General features: G+C 39.0%; 1 protein-coding gene across 1 annotated transcript in view; it reads right to left on the bottom strand.

Annotated features, from left to right (window-relative positions):
- Positions 1-4,215: 4,215 nt before the first annotated feature.
- LOC105819284 (protein DDX26B) overlaps positions 4,216-20,910 on the bottom strand; it is a 58,916-nt gene continuing 42,221 nt past the window's right edge. Inside the window, exons 10-17 of the mRNA XM_012655491.1 lie at positions 16,508-16,602; positions 12,940-13,158; positions 11,944-12,067; positions 10,780-10,922; positions 8,718-8,952; positions 5,807-6,151; positions 4,813-4,906; positions 4,216-4,409 (exon numbers count right to left, since the gene is read on the bottom strand). Of these exons, the coding sequence (XP_012510945.1) occupies positions 4,301-4,409; positions 4,813-4,906; positions 5,807-6,151; positions 8,718-8,952; positions 10,780-10,922; positions 11,944-12,067; positions 12,940-13,158; positions 16,508-16,602 (1,364 nt within the window). The 3' untranslated portion in view covers positions 4,216-4,300. The remainder of the gene's footprint in view (positions 4,410-4,812; positions 4,907-5,806; positions 6,152-8,717; positions 8,953-10,779; positions 10,923-11,943; positions 12,068-12,939; positions 13,159-16,507; positions 16,603-20,910) is intronic.

The raw sequence follows: 20,910 nt of genomic DNA, 5'->3' as shown, positions 1-20,910 counted from the left end.
GGGTCCTAGATTCTACTGAATGTATTCTTGTCACCAAGGTCAGAGGTCACAAGAATGAGACATATTTATCTGTCCTTATGGGGTTCCAGATCATGTTTGTGGGTTTTAGCCCATTTTCTCCCCTACCTCAGTGGAGGTGACTGCAGCCTTATAGAGACTTCTTTCTTAACTGCATTTCACAATTATATAAGGCCAATTTTCTGTAACAGCAGGAATAGCATCAACAAAGATATATATCCCTTACTTATTCTGCTTCTTTTGTTGAACTCTGATTGATATAGGCAAGAAGATCACTAAGCCTTTATTAGCCTTATTATCCACCTGATTCTAAATTTTGCATGTTTTCCCCTGTGCTGATATCAATGTAATAATATATCTCTATATAGACAGGCACTTTTTGAAATTCAATCTTTTATAATTTCCTTGTTATTCAGTTCAACATTTTTGAATCAAGCATAAACAAATACCATTACTGATGGTAACTGATTACTTTAAAAATCATCATTACATTTCATGATCTTCTATGTCAGGAATTTGAGTGGGGCTGGGATGGACAATCATTCTGCTCCACATGGCATCAACTACCATCACTCGATGGTATTCAGATGGCAGCTGGGCTGCTCTGGGGAGTTTTGTTGTTGTTGTTGTTGTTATAAAATACACACAACCTACAACTTATCATTTTAACAATTTTAAAGTGTACAATTCAATGGCATTAAAGTACATTCACAATGTTGTGCAGCCATCATACAACTATTTAGTTCCAGAACTTTTTCACTACCGCAAAAGGAAACTCTGTACCCACTATACTCACTCCCCATTTCCCCTTCTCCCTAGCCCCTTGCAACCAGTAACACACTTTGTCTCTGTAGATTTGCCAATTCTTGATATTTCATAAAAATGGAATCATAATATGTGCCCTGTTTTCTGTCTTCTTTCACTTAGCATAATGTTTTCAATGTTCCCCATGTTATAGCATGTATCAGTACTTCATTCCCTTTTATGGCTGAGTACTACTCCATTATATGTATATATGACTTTCTGTTTATTTACTCACCTATTGATGGACACTCGGACAGTTTTTACCTTTTTTCCATTGTGAATAGTGCTGCTATGAACAATTGTGTACACGTTTTTGACCACCTCTTCTTCAATTCTTTGGGGTACATACATAAGAATAGAATTTCTGGGTCATATGGTAATCCAATGTTTAATTTTTTGAAGAAATGTTTTCCACAGTGGCTTCTCCATTTTGCTTTCTCAACAGCAGTGTGTGAGGTTTCCAATTTCTCTATATTGTCATCAACACTTGTTATTTTCCATTTTTAAAAATTATGGCCATTCTAGTAGGTGTGAATTGCTATCTCATTATGATTTTGATTTGTGTATCCCTAATGAACAATGATGTTAAGCATCTTTTCCTGTGCCTATTGGTTATTTGTATATACCACCTTATCCCTATTAGAATGGCCACTATTAAAAAGTCAAAAAAACAATAGATGGTGGCATGGATGCAGTGAAAATGAAACGCTTATACACTGTTGACAGGAGTGTAAAGTAGTACAACCTCTATGGAAAACAGTATGGAGATTCCACAAAGAACTAAAAAGGGACCTACCATTTGATCCAGCAATCCCAGTACTGGGTATCCACCCAAAAGAAAAGAAGTGATTTTATAAAAAAGACACCTGCACCTGAATGTTTATAGCAGCACAATTCACAATTGCAAAGATATGGAATTAACCTAAGTGCCCATCTACTGATGAGTGGATAAAGAAAGTGTGGTGTGTATATATACCATGGAGTACTACTCAGCCATAAAAAGGAATGAAATAATGTCTTTTGCAGCAACTTGGATAGAACTGGAGACAATGCATTGTCTTAAGTAAAGTATCTCAGGAATGGAAAAATACCACATGTTCTCACTTGTAAGTGGGAGCCAAACGAGGGTTATATATGGTCGCAAACTGATGTAATGGACAATGAAAATTAAGAAAGAGAGGATAGGAGGGTGTGAAAGATAAAAATCTACCTATTGGGTACAATGTACACTATTCTGGTGACAGGTACAGTAAAAGCCCGGACTTCAGCATGACACAATTCATCCATATAACAAAATACATTTGTACCCCCTAAATGTTTGGAAATTAAAAAAAGTGTTTTTGTCTACTAAGTCCAATTCCAATGCCTTCTGAGGGATGCTTTCTGTTAATTTTTCTTCTCCCCCTATCATTGATCCATCCTTTCTTATTCCTTTGTATGCCTCCTTTTTTTAATGAAAACTGGAAATTTTGAATATTATGATAATGGTGACTCTGGAAATTCTGACCCATCCCCACGATTTATTGTTGTCATGTGGCTTTGGTTGTTTTTTGTTAAGTAACTCGTATGAAGCACTTTTGTAAAGACTGTATTTTTTGTTGTGTATGGTTCCTAAAGTTTCTGTTCCCTTAGCTTAGTGGTCAACTAGTGGTTCAACAGAAATTTACTCAAATGCCTGGAGCAAAAAATAAAAGAAAATACTTTCGAAGTCTTAGTAGATTGGCTCTGTTAAGACACTCCTTCAATACTTAACCATGCTGTTTACAAGTCTGCCTTAGCCTTCACTTCCTGCTTGTGCTGAGTCTAAAGATTAGCCAGAGGTGAAATCTTATGGTCTTTTCAGGTCTTTTCTGGGTAGGAGTCTTGCCCTGGGTGCGCACATGGTTTTCCAGATATCCAGGTATATATGGGAGAATGTTGTAACCCTTATTCTCCAAAGTATCTTACTCCCCAGCTTTGCCTCCCAGCCTTTTGGTATGTCTATTTTTTGCCCCAAGCAGCAGCAGCTTATTCATTTGCCTTTAAATGTTTTTGAGAAATATCTTCCACATAGCTGCTTCTGCACCCTGAGAGAGTTTGGAGTTAGGTAACACAAAGGCAATCAATCCCCTTGTGTCAGTCCAGGGAGACTCCCAGAGAGGGTCAGACAAAGGCAATTCCTTGGGAATAAGGTCCTCTTTTATCCCTCCAGAAACGGGAACCCATACTTGGAATGTAGGCTGCCATCTTCAAAACCACTGTCATGCCAGGGAGGGGAATGGGGCAAGGATAGGTTGAAATGCCACAAAACTCCATCATGTTTCAGTGACTTTTCTCCTGATCCAGCATTCACTTAGTTCCTGTAAACCTTCAACTATATTCTAGAGTTCCAATAAATTTGATTCTGACAGGGTTTTTTTTCCAGTGTTTTCTGAAAGAGACTGGCTCCCAGAATACCCTACTCTGCCATTTTCACTAACATCACTCGGTCCTGAGAGTGATGTTTTCAAGTTTAAATCCTTATGTTAATATCTTAATTTGTTTAATAGTGTGTGCTTATTTCTGAAAAGAATAACAAATCACAAGAAACATATAACTAAAAATTTCTCCAGCATTAATGAACTTGTGAAAATCAATAAAATGATTTATTTTATATATGCAAAGTCAAAATCTCTTTGTACACTTATATTTTTGCAAATTAATACAAACATAACAATACTGCTCCATATAAACTTTTGTATAAACATTAAAGGAAATATACACTTTTTTTTTTTTTTTTTTAGTGCTTCCAAAGCACAGAATGCGTAAGTCTACCTGAAGACTTTCTATCGTCACATGCAAGAACAAATATCAGAGGTTGGGGCAGCCTCAAGTGCACTTTGTAATGTCTCTAGACAAAATTAAAAAGAGTAGGAGGTAGATTGTTTGGTGACTCTACCTGCCCCTTCCCACAGAGAAATAAGTTACTTGAATAGCAGCTTCTTACTCTTTGATTCAAACTATCCTGAATATTGCGTGGTTTAAAAGGCACAACTAGGAATTGTTGAAAAGTTTGTTCGGCACACACAAGAATATTACTTCATTCTGTACACCTATTCTTTCTCAAGGACATAGTAAGAGCACCAGGTAGTGCTCCACTTGAAGGTAGCCCCTAATCACTCTGAAAATGCCTGGAATGGCAAAGTTCAAATGAGTGAACCCTTATTATCTGGGGTGGGGGGCAGCAGTGTTTACTGAATTTAGCCTGCTAAATTAATAAAATCACCTTCCTCAATTGGGAAAAGAAACAATAAAATAAAAAATTAATACTTTCAAAAAGTTCTTTAGGCAAAAGCTTAGCTTTTACTGCCAGATAATCATAAAACAAAAAAGCTCCACTGCTTTCTGATAGCATCTGGAAGGCAATTCCCTTGACTCAAACATTCTAGGAGGCTTCGACAATATCCCATTCCATCTTATAGCACAGAGAACTTGCCATTTTTTCACATCTGTCTTTGCATTAATATGATGATCTGCTGTTGATGTGATTAATGTTGTTGAGAAGGTGGTAGGAATCTATTTTTTCTAGTACCTTCTCAAGGTACTGAATTAAGACTCGTCTTTTAAACCTGAAAATAAAGAGAAATGTTATTAACCAGAAGAGACTTAAAGCATTTATGATTGCAAGGCACCGTGCAGGATACGAAGTGAAGTTTACAATCTACATGGGAAAGATATGGTTTAGCAAATATCAGTAGTGCCAAGTGAGGGCCCAAGCCTACCTCAGACTATGGTAAGCCTAGAAGGATGAAGGAGTTGAATTCAGAATATTCATAATATTCAGGTAATATTAATCCAAATACTTTTGGAGACAGCCTTAACTATGAGTGAGGACCAGGGTTTGAGAAAAGCAAGGCAGAGCCTGTTCCTCTCTCTCCTGCATTGGGCTTTACTGCAAAAAAAAAAAAAAAAAAAAAACAAACAACAACAATAAAAAAAACCCAAAATGGATAAGTTCCTGTTTATGCCCACCTTGCAGCTTCCTTGATGGTAAATTCAACAAACTGTTTTTTCATCTCCAGAGGTCCTTGCACTTCTTCAAGCAAAATGAAAATTCTTTCATATTCTGAAGATATTAAAAAAAAATTCAGTATTTTTATAAATATAAATGGGAAATAAAATTCAACTGTAGTACATCCTCAGTAATCATTCTTCATGGGGGGAAAGTTAGGTGTAATTTGTATTTTAAACATGCAAATCAAAATATCTGCACACATCTACTAAGGAAACTCTCGTAAACACTAACCAAGTGTGGCAGGCTGAATAATGGCTGTCCAAAGATGTCCACATCCTAATCCCTGGAACCTCTGAATATGTTACCTTATATTGTAAAAGGGACTTTACTTTGCAGATATAATTAAGTAAAGGATCTTGAGGTGGGGAGATTATCCAGGTTTATGCAGATGGACCCAATGTAATCACAAGTATCCTTGTAAGATGGAGCAAAAGACTTAAGGTCAGAGATAAAACATGTAAGGACAGGAGTAGGTCAGAGAGGTGAAAAAGTACTAGTGCTGCTGACTCGAATATGAAGGAAGGGACCATGGGCCAAGGAATACAGGTGGCCTTTAGAAGCTGGAAAAGGCAAGGAGAGAGATTCTCCCTAGAGCTTACAGAAGGAACGCTGGCCTGCCAACACCTTCATTTTAGCCTAGTGAAAGTAATTTCAGAACTGTGACTTCCAGAACTGTAAGATAATAAATTTGTGTTGTTTTAAGCTACAAATTTTATGATAACTTGTTACAGTAGCAAAAGGAAACTATTATAAGGGGAAAAAAAAGAAAAGTGTATAGTGTAAAAGGGTATATTGTATCTTTTTACTTAAAGCAAGAGGAATTGCTTTAAATTATGTGTAAACCCAATACTGCCTTAAAATGCACCTTAAGAGGTGCTTGAATGTATTCTGAATCATAGAACGAGAGGGACCTCCTGTCGCATTATTGGTAGATGTTCTTTCACTACTTACTTCGTCCAAACTTTCGGACTTCCTTCATTAATTGATGTTTTATATCAGCATTGATTCCTTGTGCCATCGCAGGAGTTATTTGCAATGTATTTGGCATAGTTCGTTCGTCTACAGAGAGACTGCAGTTTTTGGCTCCTCCTCCAAGTGCATTACTACCAGGTTTGTGAATCAGCCCATCTTTGCTGAGACTAGTGAAGTCATCAGAGAGAGAATCCAACTGGTTGGTTGGAACACCATCTCCTGCCACATTCATAAGCTCCGGTGGAGATTTTGACAGGAAGCCATCAAGTGGAGACTGACCATTTTCCATCTTCTCCTCATGGACATCGTGAATGACAGTAGCATCTGGAAATCAAATTAAGAAGTTGAGCTGTGAGGTAGGTGCATTATGTCAACCCCACAGGTATATCCCTGAGCTTCTCAGCTTCTAGGAAATCATTTATTTCATAAAGCAGGAGGATATACCCAGTGGAGATCTGAGAGCCCTCAAATTCAGCTCAAGAAATATAATACAACAAAACCACCTTCTTCCCTTCATGACACCATGAATACATACGGAAACCAAGTAAGACAGTACAATAAACACACATTCATAGATCCCTGGTACTCATGGTTTAGTGTTAGCTTGTTATGCTTTATAAATTGAAAAGCAGCAAGTCTCAGTTGATGTCAAGATTTCTGTAATTTACCTATAAAATGCCATGCCATACTGAGCTGTAAGCCAGACTGAGTGAGCCCCCCTCGACCTGCCTCTTCTCTATCTCAAATATTCTGAGAAAACAGAGGCAGCCATTAGGGCTGAACACTATCTCCACTCCATCACCAAAATTCCCTGTGTATCTTCCCATCCTTCCCTTCTGTCTTAGAAAAGTGACTTTCTTCTTACTCCAAGTCTGGCACCTCTATGTCATTTATTCATCCTCTGTGCCAGGCACCGAGCCAGGAGCCAGGGATCAGCAGTGAGCAGCACAGAGAGAAACTTCCCCGCCCTCGTGGGGCTCACGCCCTCATGGCGAAGTCAGGCAACAAGTGCACAATGAGCAAAGGAAAGCAGCAGAGCTGGGCTGGGCTTAGGGAAGGAGCCTGCAGGCCCCTGGGAGAGCAGCAGAGGGAGCCCAGGGGCAACGCATGGCTGAGCAGGACCTTCTGAGGCGGTGTCCTTGGGCAGGGCCTGGAGGAGGAGGGAGAGCCAGCCTGTGCAGAGGCGGAGGGAGCACTCAGGCCTGTGGGGAGGGCAGGGGCAGGGGTTGCAGTGGGGACAGGCCAGGAGCCACAGAGTGAAGGACAGAGGCAGAGGGAGCCAGGAGGAGCCCCATGGGGATGTGTGTTAGGAACGCATGGCGAGAGGCCAGGCTGTGCAGAGCCTTGCAGTCTAGAGTCGGGTGCTCAGGGTCTGTGCTGAGTGCTCAGGAAAGTTGAGGACGGGTTTTTGGGAGGGACATGGCATGATGTGACTCATGTGCTGACACGATCACTCTGGCTGCAGGATTAGAGTATGGGTTAGACGAGGGAGAGAAGGGTGAGAATCAGACTGATAAGAATCTATTGTAATAGCTCGGTGAGAGATCATGGCAGAGTGGAATACAGGGATAGAGAGAGATGGTGAGATTTAGGGATTATATTGAATGTCCAGTTTCCTGGACTTGCTAAATGCATCAAAGTGAGAAAAGAATAACAAAAAATCATGATTACTCTAAGGTTTGTCACCTGAACGACTGGGTAAATAACAGTGCCAGGGGGGTGCAGGAGCCAGTGCACTACTTCTCGTGAGGGTGAATCATGCCCCATTCTTCCTGACTCTGGGTCAGTGACCTCAGGTTGATAGTTTGCCTTTGGTAATATAGCATTATTTACATTAGGGAAATCTGCAAATGTGACAGCCCAGAGCTTCTCTACTCTCCCAAGCCCTCAGGAGTGTTATAGCTTTAGTAGCACATTGCTGGATGGTGTCATTAAGCGCAGTGAGTGCAGCTGTTGTGGAGAGGGGCAAGGTCAGGAGTTCAGTTGACACACATGAAACCTACTGAGCGTGATGCGCCTACTAGACACCTAAGTGGAGATGCCATGTCCGTGGTTAAATGCGAGTCTGGAGTTGAGGAGCAAGTTGTAGTCTAGAGGCATAAATCGATATTGGAGTGGTTGAAATATAAATCAAACTTAAAGCCCCAAGACTGCATGGGATCACCTAGGGAGAGGGTGCAGTGAAGAGAAGGGTCCCAGAATTGAGCGTTAGGTCCCTACAGTATGTAGAGGTGGGAAAGAAAGGGAGAAGCCAGAAAGAGGATGGAAAGGAGTTGTTTGTAAAGGGAAAACAAAGCCCTAGGAGCTGTGGCGTCTGGGAACCCAGGAAGGTTTCCACGGTGAACAACTGCGTCAAATGCTGCTGAGCAGGAATGGCGCACAGCAGGCAGTGGGAACCTTGGTGAGAACTTTCAGTGGGGTGGAGGAGGCAGACACCAGGCCGCGCCGGGTTAGAGCAGGAACAGGAGGTGAGAGCAGAGGGAGAAGGCGCACAGCCTCCCTACTGCCTCAGAAACCTGCTCTATCCTCCTCGCTCTTGCAGCCACACCAAATGGTTGGAGCACACACACCCACATCTCTCCATTTCTTCATTAATTACTGTGTTATTTACTTCCTAAGTACTGTATTAATTACTGTTAATTACTGTTAATGACCATGTGTTAATTACTATGTAATTATGGATCTTTCCCTCCTCATATAGACTGAGATCCCTGAAACAGGGTCACTGCCCCACATGGGGCCTATTGTACCTACCACATAGATGATTTAGCAATGGTTTACTTAATGAACAAAAATGGAACGCAACAGAAAGGAATAGAAAGGAAAACGAAAGTGTTTAGTGTCTTAGTCCTTTAGGAGCCATAAGGAAATCACAACCACTACTCTATACCTGTATGTACAAGGGTGGGTTTTATGAGGTTTGGATAAGATGGGAACCACGAGGCTGAGGGTGGTCCCTTTCCGCCCGCATGGTTAGTTACAGTAGGTGGTGTTTGTGGTTTCCTCAACAGCAGGGACATACTCCGCCTTCTCTTAGATGACATAGGACTGTTGGGTTCTCCAGGACGTTTCACTTTGTTTTGTGGCCCTGCTACAAACTCATCTGCTTCATCAATCATCATTCCCTAAAAAACATCAATGAACACACTCCATGAAAGACAAAAATTCAACTGTTACAAAACTCCAAGCACTCTTAATATGCATGCATAATCAATCATGCATTACATCACTAATGTAAGCCTTAGTCATGGGCCAAAGACTGACCACACCCCATACCAACTCTATTCTCAAAAAATGCAACTCAATTTTAATCCAGTCTAAGTGGAACAAGGAGGAAACTAACATACAAGGTGTTGTCCAAGGCCAGACATACTATGATATTGATTGATCAGAAAGCTTAGGAATGAGCAGCTCTAATCAACCAGAATGGGGTAAACCCACAGTTAGTTACCTTTTTGAAGAAGTACAAACTATTTTGCATCAACCCTTGGTAGGGGAAATAATTTCCTTTTTTGGTGCCTTTGTGCTTTAAATTCATCATTAAGAAACACTGCTTATCACTGTACAGGACGCTGCATGTCGATTGTGAAAGGCAGGTAGATGGAAAATGTAATTCTCCCAACCGCAACCTCACAGGGATTCAAATATGTTTACCTTGGTGCTGGGCAGGGAGTGAGGAGGCTTTTCACTCCTGGGAGTAGACAGAAGATGAGAGCCAGCTGTACAGAAGGTTAGCTAAAAGCTGTTCTCATCCAAGCATCACCCAAGAACATATGCCCACATTATTTGACAAAAATCATGATAAATAACATTTCCAAAGGATTTTTTTACCCATATGCAGTACAGATAGGAGAAAACATTTTCAATGAGCATTTACTACATGTCTGGCAATATTCTAAACAGTATACATATACTAACTCATGCAATGTCATGCAGAGTTCTATCAGTTAGGTGTAATTATTATCCCTAGTACTACAAATGTGGAAACCAAGGCATAGAAAGATAAAGAAAACCTCCAATTAATTGAGGATTGGGGTGAGGTGGAATACCTTGGGTCTAGTTTGGCCACAGAAGAGATTATTTGTATGTTCTGAGCCTTTATACCAACAGTCTCCTCTCTGAGTGCAGATAATAGTCTCATCTGTTTTCATGCTTAAATAGTCAATTCAGTATATCTCACCCATTCAAACACAGACACACACACACACACAAACACATGCCCCACATTTATTTATTTGTTTATAGAGATGGGGTCTTGCTATGTTGCCCAGGCTGGTCCCAAACTCCTGGGCTCTAGTGATCCTCCTGCCTCAGTCTCCCAAGTAGCTGGGACTACCGGTGTGCGCCACCATGCCTGGCTCAGGCCCCACATTTAGATCTTTAGTAGGACAATTCAAATAAAGCAACATCACGTATACTGCATATTTCAAAGGAAACACTCATCATTGTCTAGATTGAGCACTAGATTATTGAGTACTGAGATCCAAATCATGGAAATAGAGGAAATAAATGGAGATCTCAATATTAAAAAAATTAGTATGTGGTGGTGGGAATGAATATAGACTCTGGAGCCAGAAAGAGGTGGGTTCAAATCCTGGCTCTTATCAGTGATGTCACAGAGTAAGGCATTTGACTACTGTGAGCCTTGATTTCTTCTTATTAAAGGGAAGACAGTAACATTCACCTTGCAGAAAGGTTGTGAACATTAAATGAGATCATTTACTACACCAGCTACTACTAGATACTCGATAAACGATAGCTATAATTTTATTCAACCGACACACTCTGGCATCAGGAGGCTCCAACTTTTCATCCACAAAGAGCTTGGGTGCCATATGTTATCTTTTAAGAAAACAAAAGAAGAGCCTCTGATTTGTATTCATCTTGCCAGAAAGAAAAAAATTATAGCAAGAATATCACAATTTAGGCAGACATAGAAATAGGTATACTACCTTCTTATCTTGTTTAAATGGATTGCCAAAAGTATGCAGTCTTTTTGGTTGATCTGGATCGATTTCTCGTAGTGGAGAAGGCAACGTCTTCAGATATTCCTGATAGTTACCCATTTGTGCAACTGGAACACTATGAAGGGAATCTGCAAAATCACCAGAAAAGAAATTAATGCTATATAGCTGAAGTGTATGATCCTTTTGAGATGACATGATCATAGTTTGGCTTAGTAATGTGTACCTTGGTATCAAATAGAGTCCAAAATCTCGAATCTAGCATTCTGGGATCTAGAATCATCTCTCTTCCTCCCAATCATTACTTAGTCTACCATTACTACTGCCTACAGGCTCACATCACTAGAACCACAACTCCCTTACCTTCAAACCAGATTTGAGAATGGTATGACCTCCCATATACTGCCATCCCAACTCAAAACACCACATATTGTCTATGTTTTGAAGAGCTTAGGCTCTGTGGTGTTCTCTTAGCATCCAGAGTACATTGGTTAGTGGGTCTTAACACTCGAGAATTTAATGAAATCTGTAGGTTCTCTTCCTAGAAAAGCCCCCATATACACAAAACTTGGTGTATAATTTCAGGAGGTTGGCTGGGCTAAAATTTCCTCATTTTAGTGGACAGGTGACCCTATTTAAAATTAACAACATGGAGTAAAGGGAAATTGAATAGTCACAATTATCCTGGATGCTATCAGATTCGTTACTTTCATGTAAATGAGGTATCCTTCATTGAACTCGTCACAGTAGGCTGGGTAGTATATAGTGCTTGGGTGTGCACGTTGGGAAATCTGACAGACCTAGGTTCTGCCATTTTCTGAACGGCTAAACCTGAACAAATTACTAAAATGCTCACTCTTAGTTTCCATGTTCATAAAGTGGGCATAAAAACAGTATCTATCTCCTGGAGCTGTTTGAGGCTTACAAGAGCTAAGGCACAGCGAGTGTGGTGTATATGCTGGTTAATGCACTCTTTCCCTTAAACTTGAGAAAAATAAACTGTGCCTGGGTAGATATAGGGAGTCAGTGAAAACAGGCATTCTGAACACTAAAGTACTACACAATAACCTATTCATTATGCAACAAACACTTCTGTGTAAGTCATGCCTGGCATTTTCTCAATCAATGAAAAGTACTTCGTCGTTCATTTACCTTCATCTTGTCCAACAATAAACTTGTGCGTTTTCAGCAAATTGGATCTCATTCTGGTCAACTGGTCTAAAAGACCTCTGCGTGGAATATCATAAGCATTTCTATATGTCTGAGGTTTCAAATCCTATTTGAAATGAAACATAATTTCAATAACTCCTAAGACTTTTAATACAGAAATGTAATACTTAATCCTCTTAAAATCTTATTGAAGAGAGCTATATATTCAATACAAATAACCACAGTAAAATTTCCCTGGTGGAAAATTTTCATTTGTGTTCTAAATTCTAAAACATCTACACAGTATTAAAGTCACTGGGAATATCCATTTTCAAGTGTGTTTTTTACAACACCAAATCTGGATATTTATACCTGTGGCAGCCTTGCAGGACCACTGCTTATAATCCTCTGGCAACCACAGAGGTGAGCTGCTGGGATCTCCCTTCAGGAAAGCAATGCCTGATGCCGCAAGCAGTGCAATAGCTGAGAGCCTCCTGCTGCAGTGCCTCAGGGATCTGCTGCAACACCGAGCTGAGGCCATGCTCTTCCCAGGCTGCCCACGGCCAGTGACTGAGAGGCAGGGGTGTTAGGGCCTGGCCAGCTCTGCCCAACATGGCCCTCCTCTATAGAAAATCTCGGTGCCAGAGGTTCCTGTTGTGTTGGTCAAGACTTTCTCCAAGCTTCACCAATGTCTGAGCCTCTTCACACCACATCCATCCTCCTCCCCACCCCTCCCCCAGGTACTAGATCATCTTTGTGGACTGAAAGCTCTCCCTGCCTACTCCAGCTCCCTCTCCCCTTATCATTCAGGGGTATTACCCTGAATATCTTGTATATTTCATTCCATATTGGTACCTGCTGGCAGGGCATTGCTAAACTGGTCCATTAATAACTACTAACTCCAAACAGGATTGTTATTATTTCAAAATGAAAGGAATATGAAAGACATAAATGTATCAGATATGTTTAAACAAATGCAAACTATTTGTCACAAGTTACCTTGTTTAAGAGCCCTACTTGGAAGCCAGCAAATTCTTTGGTATTGAATTCTGTCGGTCTTGGTACAGTCTCTCCTGTGATTTCTTTCAATAGTTTTCTAAAATTTTTATTGTGAATCAAGGACACACCACTTCCAGAATGATTTTTCACTTTGATTCCAATTTCCTGGGGAGGTTTCTTCCCCACTGATGCTAGTATTCGTTCTGATTCTAGTTTGGTCTAAAATGAAAGTATATAGCATGTTATGAAAACATCTATATTATCATTGTCATTTTTACTACTTAAGAAAGATAATACTTTTAAGAACCCCACAGAATAATTTTCAGTTGCAAATCACAGAAAAATGGGTAATTAAGCATTTTCCTGTGTTTCTCTGTCCTACCACAGCAAACAGAGAGAGGGGGCTAGAAAGACAAATAACTCAATACATTTTTTCTCTTGTCTAGTGTCAAAATTGATTGAACCATTGAGAGAATAAAAACCATGGATAAGAATTTCATTCATAGACATTTAAAAGTATATTTTGTTACCATAAAATCTACTCTAAGTGAACATATTCATTTCAGACCCAGACATAAAGGTTTAAGAGTCTATATTTAAACATGTAAACTAATGCTAAAATTCAGATCACATAGATTGGGATTATATCTGAAAAAAAATTAAACTGTTTATTTCTAATATTAGACTACCCAAAAAAGTCTTAGACGGCAATGCTTAATCGAACAGACATTACCAAGTAAATGATTTGTAAAAATCCTCTTAACAGACACTATTATACCATATTGGTTAATATTGCTTGACTGTATTGTGGCAATATATATTTGGCATATTTTGTGTTTTACATACATCTGAGATGGTTTAAGAAACACTGGTGACATAGTTATTAAATTAGTAATCAAATTAGTGATTAGAGCTATTATAAATTAGTAAGGATCTTTTCCTTTTCTTTAAAAGATGGAATCTACCAATGTCCAGCAAGCCCCCCAACATTTTGGATTTCTTAAGGTTTGGTCAGAGATATTTATTAATTTTCTCTAACTATAGGAGTTAAATCTATGTTTATTATCTCTAAAAATATTTTTAAGCCATGAAATATGAGGTAAGAGCAAAGGGTCTGTTTCCTTAAATGGTCTTAAAAGCTCATTTATAAAACTATACAAGCAATGTTCCCCAGAAGGTCCCATAACTTGCATTAGTTTCGACTCTGTTCACTATTCTTTCTTGTGGATACATCCTGCTGACACAGCCTTAAAGGCCTAAGGTAAACATCAAATAAAAAAAAATCAATAGATCAATAGATAAATAAAAAATAACCAAACCAAAACATTTACAACAACAACAAAAAATCTATGAGCAAAGAGGAAAAGGGGTTGAGGGACACTTGGTAGATGAGAAAAATCTGGGTTTGCCTTTACTTTCTTTTGCATTTATGACTGGTAGGAGCTGGTAAGCTCCAGAATGTACCGAAGTTTTTGCCATTTCCTGGCAAGGTGTGTCAGCATCCCAGTTGCGGAGTCCCTTTGGTCCTTTAGTGAAATCTCACTCTTTGCTTACTACTCTCCATTTTCTAAAGGCCAAACTTCCAAATATATCCAACTTGAACATTATAATCACTGCAAATGCTACTACAGTTCCCTACCTGGGAATACACTTGTGCATAAGACAGTAAAACTGTGGCATTAATTTGTCATATAAAAGAACACATTCATATGGCAGTAAAGCTCTAACTCAGTAGTTCTCAAACATTTCCATCCTACAAGAATGGTCTAGGTAGAGGTGAGAAGTATGATAAGGAGGGGTGAGTGGAGGATGAGGTACTAATAGAGAGGGGCAGGCAAGGGACAAGGTGAATAATGGTAAATGAGGAACAGATGGAGGGTGAGAAGAGAGGAGGCGCAACTCCACTCTTCAGGTCCCCTTGGGGCCTATCACCCTCCAGTTTGAGGAACACTAGTCTCACCTCCCCAGTCTCCAGGGAAAAGCATGTAGCTGTTTATCCAAGGGCTAGGATGTGAGTGTGAGTCCTTCATGCACCTGAAAACTGGTTTCAGGCAAGTCATTTAATCACACCAGGCCTCGGTGTGCTGACCTAAAAAGGGGGGATGCTCTAGCCCACCGTGATCTGAGGAGAAACTCGGTTGAGGATAGACAAAAAATGTGACCCGGGAGGGAATTTTATTAAGCCTCTGCCCCTCTTAGGCCACAAAATATCAACCAGCTTGTGGGGAGGACAAACTGGCAGGCAAAAGGAGAAATGGCACAGCATCGAATGATACTGACAGACCCTTAACTGCAGTTTAATGGTGAAGCTAGAAGCCATAGAGAATCACATTATTACTAATCCATAAAGTGTAGAGATATATACACATTTAATTTGAAAAATTACAATTACACTAAAGAATAAGGAAATGCACTTCTGAGGGCAAAGGATTTTTGTTTGTTTGTTTTTACCAATACTACCTGTTGGCTGAGTTTTTTAAGGTAAGAGATAACACTGTAACTAAGTCCACAATCTAAATTATCTGATATCAGATTTGGAGCTCCCATCATCCTTAGTGCTTTCTTTAATGGCTATAAGGAAACAAAATACACAACAGTAAGAATAGAATAAATCTTAAAATACTCAAAGTTCAGTTATAAGGGGCAAAGGGACATGATTCATTTCTTAGAAGTCAAGGCGCTGCACATAAAACCAAACATGGAACATTAAAAAGTGGCAATGAAAATAGCAGAGAAGGAGCAGAAAGTAAAAAAATCAGAAGAGAGTGGGATAAGAAGAGCAAGTAACAGCAAATTCAAACAGGTAAATTGCGTTCAGTCTTATTTCCCAATCATAAAATCATTTCACATTGCATCTTATTGTGCACCCCATTCCTGCCATGGTAAATATGAACACACCCCAATTTCTCCTCCCAGTGACACAAATGGCACCATTTAAGATCTGCCTTTTCACCTTTAGAAACTTGGCTTAAAGTTTACCACATCAACCTCTGAAATGGTTTTGATAATCTTAATTTAGATTATATTACCAGTTCAAAATCATCATGAATACTTTCCTCCAATTATAAAAACCAAAATGAGGCCAAGTATTTTTTTTTCACTCTTTTTGGATCACGCCCACCACCAGTGCCCCCACTTCATGCTGTGTCTAGCACGCGCTTAAGAGGCAATAAGCAACTATGATGTCTTCAGATTTTTTTTCCAGCGGTAAAACCCATATTGAGAAGTTCTAGAGTTAAAAAGGGAAGTTGATGTAATATATGAATCTAGACCTATTTATTCTTAAATTCCAAAATTATAATTTCATAAGGTTACTTTTAATAAGAGAAACACAGATGTGTTTTATAAAAATAACCATGGCAGTTAAAGGAAATAAAATAGAGAAAACAGTTCTTTTTTGTGCCACCATGACATCTCCAAACTCTTACACATGGTTTGAGAGGGCAGTGACGACACAAATATCTGTAAAATAAAAACATAGCTATCTTATTGCAAGGGTAAAGATTTTGATTCATTGGTTTCTCGTGATTAGAATTATTGATACATATATATACACACAAATACATACTAATAAGTAGTATGGAGGCAGAGTTTTTAAGTAGCTGTCAAAAGCCTGTCGCCACTTCAGATTTGGCTTAAGCTTGTGAACTTTAAACAAGTCATCTGTAATAGAAACACAAATAAAATATTATATCATTCTGGTCCTGAGTTCTAAGATCTAACCAAGTAACTCATATTTAGAAATCTCAGATTTTCATTATGGTAGATAAACGTTTCATTGGAGTTTATTTGACTATCTTCTTTCGTGGTTGTAGTATTTACCAAACTTATATATAGTATTTTCCAGAAAATGAAATAAATTCTCAAGTTACATGTTCCTCTTCTGTTTGCAATGCTACATAAAATATAATATTAAAACATCAATTCTGATCTACTTGAAATATTTTCCCAACCTCTTACATATTGGTAACTGAAGTAATTTTCACTCAAGATGGAATCCATGGCCACTGGTTGATGGAATAACATTTCTTTCATTTAAACATAGAGGCTATTATACTTTTTGCTGAAAGGTCAAGGTAAGAGACTTTACAAAGTATATGAGAACAAAAGCTAAGCCTCTAATCTCTAGGCAATGATGGGCAAGCTCTAAATTACATTTGGGATTTTCCTTAAACAGCCCATACTTTGTTTAGCTATATTTCCACCCCTCTTCATTTCTTTGATTTCTGTGGAAAAGCATTTTGAGACAAACTTTGGATCACTCAAATACCAGTTAACAATTGGGTGATAGTAAAAGCAAGTAGAGATGTTAGATCAAAGTTTAAAATTCTGTACAACTAAACATGTTTCTTGAATACTATGTGCAGTAATATAACTGAAAATATTTACCTCAAATAAGCAGACATTCCTTATCTTTTCACATTTAAAATTTAATTATTTTAATAATCTAAATACAGTATATATACTGCATGAACATTTCCTACACATCTCATTATTTCTTTTCAAGTAATTAAAAATCAGTATCCCCAGACATCAACATGAACCTGCCATAGGTATTGTAAAGATACTATACCAAAGATACTATAAATTTATCCTCTATTTTGTTTTGTCAGGTTTTATTAGTTCTTATTTTAAAAATGCTTTACTTTCAGAGACAAAACTATCCCTATGCCAAACATGTATAATTTCTCTACAAATAGGGCTATCCTTTGAAATTCTAAATTACTTGAGTTAAGAAAAGTGACTACATATTTCCTTCCTTTTACTGCTATAATAAATTATTCACTCCTGCTAAAATGAATTTAAATGAATTTACAAAGTCATAAAATTTAAGTCTTTTGTTAAAGATCTCAAGAGATTTCTGGCTCATTGCAGCAAGTAGGTCCTTTAAAGACCACTCATATTTTGACAAAAAGGAATGAGACACCATGGACATAGCCTGTTATACCGTGCCTTTACCGTGGAGTCTGTTGGGAATTGGGCAGATTTCAAAAAGTAACTGACAAATATAAATACTGGAGACTTTTAGATATAAATGAATTAGATAATCCGAGTCAATAATACTCTGTATTTCTAACAATGCCAAGAGCAATGATCCCATCCAGGAGCTGGTTTAGTCTAATTATTTCTTGCCAGATTTTTAAAAATGGGGGTCAGGAGAAGAATGAAAATCTTCCACAGTCTAGATTAAGGGTAGCGAGCTCTTAGGGTGACACTGCTTTAGTCACAACCTCTGTAGCTCAAAAAATGATTTCCATGGCATTAGACATCTATTCATATGGAGTCTCTAGGATGGTACAGTAAAGATCTCATGAACAATTAGCTGATCAATATTTGAGAGGAGATTGAAGAATGAGAGTAAAATGATGCTTCCAACACCTCCCACGCTATTGATATTTTCTCTTCTAATTCCTTTCTCTCCATTTCCCTCTTCAAAGAGAAGGAAGAACCTGGGTTTGAGTCCAAGCTCAGCCGCATCCTTAGCTGAGTAAGTTTGGAGAAATTACCTTTTTGAGCCTCCATTTCATCTATAAAATGGGTTAAATAATAATTGCCTTGCCACAGGACTATTTGGAGGAACTAAATTATGTATGCCTGAAAATACTGTATAAAATGAAAAACAAACCAATGTATGCTGTGAAGCATCAGATACACAGTGACTGATACACATCAAATTATCCTGCTTCTATTCTCTATTCTCACACCTCTCCCTTTCTTCCTCCTCATCATAACTGGTCTTAATATGGAGCTGAATTTTATTTTATTTTTTTTTAATTTTTTTTTTTTTTTGATACAGAGTCTCACTGTGTTGCCCAGGCTAGAGTGCCGTGGCGTCATCCTAGCTCACAGCAACCTCAAACTCCTGGGCTCAAGCGATCCTCCTGCCTCAGCCTCCAGAGTAGCTGGGACTACAGGCATGCGCCACCAGGTCTGGCTAATTTTTTCTATATACTTTTAGTTGTCCAATTAATTTCTTTCTAATTTTAGTAGAGACGGGGTCTCGCTCTTGCTCAGGCTGGTTCCGAACTCCTGAGCTCAAACAATCCGCCCGCCTCGGCCTCCCAGAGAGCTAGGATTACAGGCGTGAGCCACCATGCCCGGCCTCTGAATTTTATTGTTTACACAAATTCAGTTCTTAATAAAAAAACAGGTGAATTGAATGTGGCACATTTAAGAAAAGAAAAAAAAAGAAAAGTTGTTACAAATGTTCTAGTTTCTGCAGTTATTGGCCCTCAATAGAAAAAACAATTTCCTAATTTCCTGATTGAGAGTGATCTTTGCCAATGACAACAATCTGATGACCTCCTTCTTGAGATGATTCTTCTGGTAGCTCATTGATACAATTAAGCCTCATTTACCTAGCCCAGAAAATAAGATATATTATATTTTCAGTTAAGTTTTAGTGGTTAAATAATTAAACTTTCATTAATTACTTTTGATGGAAATCTTGTACTACTAAAGAGGAAACAGGGGTCACCATTATGGACATTTATACTATGCAGTAATATATTGACCTTTCTGGGCATTATGAAGTATGTGTGACTTAACTTGCCTTTTTACTAACTATCCCTGCCCACTAAAACTGCAACACTATACAATAGCCTTATAGTATATCTTTAGTATGGAATAGCAGTGCCTTCAGAGCTACTAAGGTAATGTAGATATTAATAATGGCAATAATAATAATAATCACATTTATTGAGCACTTACTATTTGCCAGACAAGTTTTAAACAATATAATTGTATTAACTCATTTAATTCCAACTAAATCCCTTTGAGTTAGGTATTATCAGTATCCCCATTTCACAGATGAAGAAACTGAGGCATGGAGAGGTTAAGTATCTTGCCCAAGGTCACAAAGCTAGCAAGTAGCAGAGCCAGAGTTCATACCTGGGCAGCCATGCCCTACAAGCCCATACTCTTAACTATTATGGATGTTATACTACCCAGAGAATGAAGTTATAGTGGAAATGTTGAGTTTGTGCCTATTTCAGAACCTCAACAGGAAACCCAAGTTTGGGATTCAGGGGCGCAAGTACCTCCAGCCTCAAAGGATGTCAAAAACTCTATGCTCCTCAGACACAGGTTACAGAAAAGCCTGGAGATGGATATTTGAAGACAGGGGGAAGAATGGGAACTGAGTCAAGAGTGCAATTGCCCTCAACTGGATGTGTGGGGTGAGGGAAGGGGGAGTAGTCAAAGATGCCCCCAGGGCTTCTGGTTTGGCATGTCTGCAGAGAGATGGTAATGCTACTAGCTAGGCTATGGAGAGAAGAGGAAGAGCATGGTAGGGGTGGGCTAAGAAGTTCTGCTTGGCTTGAAGTCACCCTTGAAACATCCAGAAGTCTATTGGGCAACTGGAATCATTTAGGTCACCATGCTCTAGGCAGGGGTGGATTCTCAGTGTTGTAGGCTAAGGAGGACCAGGGACAGATGCCACACATGTCTCATCAGTGTTAGAAAGCATTTCAACCAGAAAGAGAAGTTGGCATTTGAGGAATAGTGAAACAGACTAAAAGATGACCAGAAAGACAGTGTCAGGATTTGACCTGGCATAGTACTAGGGAGTCTGGAGATGGGCAACAAGTGGCAATTTAGGCACAGAAGGTTTTAGGCAAAGGAAGAACTGAATGCTTAATCACACTATACTGTTTTGTGATCCCAGTACCTGTAAGATCAGCAAAGGCCAGGATTAGAGGGTGGGTCTTACTATTATAAAGTGCTATACACCTCAGTTTCTAGTGGAAGACCAGCTATTCTAGTTAGAGACATTTTCATGTAATAATTCGGAAGACAGGCTGAGTTTAGATCAAAGATGGGATCCTGGAGTTTAGTCCCTAATAGTTCTATAGGACGTTTACCACTGCTCTGTGCTCTGCAGTAATGAGGCCACCTCTACCCATGTGATGTCAGTGGAGGTCAAGTGGGGAAGCATAATGAAACATTCCTACCTCTCCTAGCCAGGGAGGT

The sequence above is a fragment of the Propithecus coquereli genome, unplaced genomic scaffold, assembly GCF_000956105.1.
Source record: "Propithecus coquereli isolate 6110/MARCELLA unplaced genomic scaffold, Pcoq_1.0 Scaffold478, whole genome shotgun sequence".
Lineage (NCBI taxonomy): Eukaryota > Metazoa > Chordata > Mammalia > Primates > Indriidae > Propithecus > Propithecus coquereli.
This window is presented reverse-complemented; position numbering and strand designations above follow the sequence as displayed.